Consider the following 5,584-nt stretch of genomic DNA (forward strand, 5'->3'; position numbering starts at 1 on the left):
CCCCCCCCCCCCCCCAAAAAAGTGTGATTTTGGTTGTTGGCAAAATAATGGGCTTTTATATTTCCAGTTTACTAAAGCCAAAGGAAAATAATAAAAATACTATCTGGAAAATGTATGAATTTATTTTTACATACATTTTTTACATACATGTATGGTCATGCTGTAGTTTCCACAAGAGCACTAAAAAAAGACAATTCCTAACAGGAATGTTGATGCTTTAAACAAACAATTACAAGAATGTCATATTCCCAATAATCCTTCATATTATATATTACGTGGCACGTCACTAACCCGTTCTTCATCCTACAGGGTGACTCTGGTGGTCCTATGGTCAGCAAGCAGGGCTCGCTCTGGGTCCAGTCTGGAGTTGTGAGCTTCGGCAAAGATTGTGCTTTAGCTGACTTTCCTGGTGTGTATGCCCGAGTGTCTAAGTACCAGAGCTGGATCAATGAGAAGATCACCTCCAACCAACCAGGCTTTGTTGCATTCACCTCCAACGGCACTGACGATGACCTGGCAATTAACTGTGATATTGTGCCTGCCATTACCACAACCACTGTCGCCACTACTGCAACTACAACCGTCGCACGTAAGATTCCACCAAGTCAAATAAGATTGCCAATAAACCATGCATACACATCATTGTCCATTTAGCTACATGTCCTAGGACTTAAATGTGTACTTGATTTCAAAAGTACTGTAAATGGCGCTTTTACTTTGGTAAACACATATTTATAAATTCGTGTCATTTTCAATCAAGGTGAAAGAAGCAAAGCGCTCCAGACAAAATGCGACCAAGAAAAAAAATTTAAATGCACTTGACATTGGCAACAGTTAGAGTCTGCCACAACACAACAATGAACACAAATGAATGAATCTTATGAACTGTCTCTTTTTACAGAGTCAGACAAAATAATTCATGAAAAAAACCATCAGACTTGTGACTTGAATCAGACTCACTCAATCACTCAGTAAATCTTTAAAAGCCCTTAATCGACTTCCTCTCTGAATCATGAGGCATTTTACTTGAGCTATTCATTTATCAACTAAAAAGTAATTTGGCTTCTAAACGTTTTATTTTAGGACCGTGTCAAGTCTGACGTCACACATCACTGTTTCCGGGTCCAAACACACTATCAGTTCCCTTAAGCTAACAACAAACAGTGCTAATATACACTCACTGTGTGCTGTAGTACTACTGAATGTAGTAGAAACCATTTTCACTCAGAAATTGCTAGTAAATTTTGCAATTAATCACAAAGAAACAGAAAAGTAACACTGAAAATGTGAAAAGACTGTAGCATACACCATGAGTTTTTAAAAGCTTATCTTTAAGCTGATGAATAGTGCTCATAAACAGCTGTATAAATTGTATTCTCACTTCAGTTGGAGTGGAAGCTTGGACCTGAAAAGAGTATTCAATAGCCCTAGTCATTTTTCGTAATCTGAAGCCCTTCTTGTTCTCAAGCTCATTATCTGTCAACTAATCAATGAGTTTCAGTAAAAGCAGAAACAGAACTTGAAAGTCCTGCTTATTCGAACAATGGCCAGAAAGCCTGTTCTGTGATATGCCTCGCAATGCATTACGCTGATTTCTGTGCTAATGGACTAACTGTGTAGCCTAAGCATAACAAATGCACTCATTTTTATTTATTCATTCATTTATTTATTGTTGCTTTTTAGGACTAAGTTGCTCTTTAAGCTGCAAGCTGTATTTAGCTATCAACTGTAACGAAAAAAAAAAATGTAAAAATGAAATTGTACACAAGACAAAGATTATTGAAGTACATTTTACAAGAAAATACTGTTTCAGTCTTTGTACTTTAAAATTTGACATTTAATTCAGTGCTATTTGCTGCTAATTACAATCATTTGTTTCAATGTATGAAAGAATGAGAGAAAACGAAATATTTCACTTAATACATTTTTAAATATTTCACTTATAAAATTCACCCTTTCTCTTTGTTACTGTAGCTGTAGTGTGTGGAAGCGCCAGACTGAACACCCGCGTTGGAGGAAACAGCTCCCTCGCCTCTTCCGGTGTTTGGCCATGGATGGCCAGCCTGCAGTTTAACGGCAGTCACGTTTGTGGAGGAGCGCTGATTGCTGAACGCTTTGTCATGAGCTCTGCCAGCTGCTTTACCAGGTAATGCCACTAAAACACCACAAACAACAACATATGATGAGAAATCCAAGTGATTTGATTCACCAGAGTTCTTTTTTGTTCAGATCCAGCAATGCCTCTGACTGGACCGTGATCCTGGGCCGTCTGAATCAGAACGGCTCCAACCCTAATGAGGTCTCTATAAAAGTGGCCAATCTCACAATCAGCAACGGTACAGGTGACAATGTTGCAGTCTTGCAGCTGGCCGTCGCACCAAACCTCACAAATTTCATTCAGCCTATATGTGTGGACATGGGAGACAATACCTTCAGCGCTAACACTCAGTGCTGGGCGGCAGGATGGGGCTCGGGAGCAGGAGGAGGTGTGAACGCTTTAAACACTATGCTAAATAAGTCTGTTCGAATTGTCATCATTTTTTTTCACATTTCCACTTAATTTTAATTTGTTTTCTTCCTTTTATAGTGATTCAAACTCTTCAGGAGTACCAGACCGCTGTTGTGAGTTGTGGAAACTCATCCTCAAACAACAGTATTTGTACAAGTTCCTTGAACTTACAGGAGGCAAGTTCATTCTGTTTAAAAACAAAACAACATTTTGCATTATTTTTGTAAAAAAAAAAAAAAAAAGAAAAGTACTTACAGATAATAAAAGGAATGGTTGAATACCAGTAAACTGAGGCTTCTGGGAAGGAATTGTATTTACACTTTACAATAAGGTTTAATTCATTATTATTAGTAAATGCATTAGGTAACACGAACTAAAATGAACAATACTTTTACAGCATTTATCAAGCTAGGTTAATGTTCATTTCTATATATACCACTAGTACATTTCAGGTTGTATAAATGAACATTACGTAGTTGATACATTATGAACAACTATGAGTTAACAATGAACAGAGTTTATTTATGCATAACATTAATAAACGCTAAAACTACAATTTTCATGATACCTACTGAATTAACAAATTTCAATGAATGGAAGCTTATAGTGAAGTGTTTTCAAATAATGTATACAACCATTTAAACTGTTGGAGATTTTTATGATTTTTTTTTTCATGTTTTTTTTAATCAAAATACAGCAAAACAGTGAAATTGGGGAATATTTTCAACATTTAACAGTAACACTTTACTTATAGCCTTTATATATAATGCACTATAAAAGTACATTAATTATGCCTTGTAATGCACATTATAATGCATTGTACAATCTCATGAATAATTGTAGCCACAGTTAATAGATTATAACACTTATTAATTCAGTGTTACACTATGCATTTTAATTTTGGTTGTAGTTATTTACAACAAGATATAATGTACAATGCACATTATGAATAATTATAATGCATTACACCCTTTAATAACCCTTTATAATGCATTATACATAAAGGCTTTAAGTAAACCTTTAAACAGCAGTGTACGTTCTTGTCAAATTATAAGAACACTGATATTTTCCATATACCAAAAACTCTTTTCATTAAAATGATGTTTATCTGGTATGGTGTGGTATTTGTCTGCAAAGACTTAAAGTGACAAATATCACTATTTTGTACCATTCAGTAAAGACTTCTCTCTTTCTCTCTCAGGGTGATCAGGGTGGTCCGCTGATGTGTAAGCTGGGTCAGTCGTGGATCCATGCTGCTGTTTTGACCATACAGAGTAGCAGCATACAGACTAGCATTACAAACACAAGCTCCAGCAACAGCACCGCATCCCGCTCTGCTCGCGCTCAAGATGTCCAGGTCTTCACTAAAACCTCCAGCTTTGCCTCATTCCTGACATCTGTTGTGGGTTCCTTCCCTGCAAAAGCCACAAACTCCACAAGTTCAACTACAAGCGCAGCAAACAACTCAACCCTGGGTGCCCCTAGTGGGTCACAAACATCTTCTTCCATCTGTTTGACCGTTTCAGTCCTCTTGCCTGCACTTACGGCTCTTAAAATCTTTCATCAAGGCTGAGTTTTTGAGTAGATTTATTAATTATGAATGTGTATGTAAGTATTCAGACACATAATAGATGTCTTCAATGTGCTTCCTATGACCGATTACATAATCATACAACATAAAAAGCTTTTGTGGGGCACATACTTAATTTTTACTACACAAATGTGAACATTATATCTCTATTGTTATCTCAGACCATGAAGCTGCTGCCTGTTGTTCTTACACTGTACAATTACACTGTATGACTTTACAGTGGTAGTAACAAGTGCATAGCTAATAATGTTTGTAACCAGGTGGTTTATGTATATTTACACTGTAGCAGATGCAGCATGTAGTTGTTATTCAGCTTGGCACTTTATGGAAATGTCCCATTTGAGTGGTTCAGTTCTAATACTGATTATACCGTAGCTTAACTAACAAGTACTTCAAGCTGTACCACATTTAGGACATTACTGTAAGTTAGATATATTAAAGAATAGAATATATCCATTTTATTATTATTTAGAAACATTTTTTTTCATTTTGCCACAATGTTTGGATGAGTGTTTCATAGTATGAAACTATTTTCTGATTTTTTTTTACATGTCTGTTTATCTTTTATCTCTTTTCTGTTATATTTTTAATGAGAAGTTGATATCATATGATTTCTTATGAATGAAGTAACTCTTTTCAACACACTGTTTTTACACTGTGAAAAGTAAGTGTATATTTTGTTGTAAAAAATGATGATTAAAAGTACAAATTGAGTTGAAATAAAAACCAATTTGGTGTTTTTTTTTCTCAATTGTTTTGATCAAGACCCCAAGAAGGCATGTGGTAAGAATATGGCTTGGATTCTGCATAATCACTGCTGTAAACACGAGCATGTGCTGTCCACCAGATTATATCTCCTCATGAGATGAAAAAAAAAAGTTTCTTGAAACATCTCACGAAACAACCTTCCTTGAAGATCCCAAATGTCACTTTATTTCTTTAACTGTTTTTAAACGTTATACTTTCAGACTATTTCATTATAATAGTTTTCACATATTCATTAAAATAATAACAAATGGCTGAAAAAAATATTATTTCTCATTTTATATTATAAATAATCATAATGGGTAATGGCTATGTATCTACTGAACAAAATTATAAACGCAACACTTTTGTTTTTGCCCCCATTTTTCATGAGCTGAACTCAAAGATCTAAGACTTTTTCTATGTACACAAAAGGCCTATTTCTCTCAAATATTGTTCACAAATCTGTCTAAATCTGTGTTAGTGAGCACTTCTCCTTTGCCGAGATAATCCATCCACCTCACAGGTGTGGCATATCAAGATGCTGATTAGACAGCATGATTATTGCACAGGTGTGCCTTAGGCTGGCCACAATAAAAGGCCTGTCTAATCAGCATCTTGATATGCCACACCTGTGAGGTGGATGGATTATCTCGGCAAAGGAGAAGTGCTCACTAACACAGATTTAGACAGATTTGTGAACAATATTTGAGAGAAATAGGCCTTTTGTGTACATAGAA

At 35.6% G+C, this 5,584-nt stretch overlaps 1 protein-coding gene across 1 annotated transcript in view; it reads left to right on the forward strand.

The window, feature by feature from the left end:
* LOC107654462 (transmembrane protease serine 9-like) overlaps nucleotides 1-4,640 on the forward strand; it is an 8,328-nt gene extending 3,688 nt beyond the window's left edge. The window contains exons 6-10 of the mRNA XM_016441530.1: nucleotides 310-589; nucleotides 1,975-2,146; nucleotides 2,230-2,486; nucleotides 2,588-2,685; nucleotides 3,711-4,640. Of these exons, the coding sequence (XP_016297016.1) occupies nucleotides 310-589; nucleotides 1,975-2,146; nucleotides 2,230-2,486; nucleotides 2,588-2,685; nucleotides 3,711-4,082 (1,179 nt within the window). The 3' untranslated portion in view covers nucleotides 4,083-4,640. The remainder of the gene's footprint in view (nucleotides 1-309; nucleotides 590-1,974; nucleotides 2,147-2,229; nucleotides 2,487-2,587; nucleotides 2,686-3,710) is intronic.
* Nucleotides 4,641-5,584: the final 944 nt, after the last annotated feature.

The sequence above is a fragment of the Sinocyclocheilus anshuiensis genome, unplaced genomic scaffold (genome assembly GCF_001515605.1).
Source record: "Sinocyclocheilus anshuiensis isolate Anshui unplaced genomic scaffold, SAMN03320099.WGS_v1.1 scaffold419, whole genome shotgun sequence".
NCBI lineage: Eukaryota > Metazoa > Chordata > Actinopteri > Cypriniformes > Cyprinidae > Sinocyclocheilus > Sinocyclocheilus anshuiensis.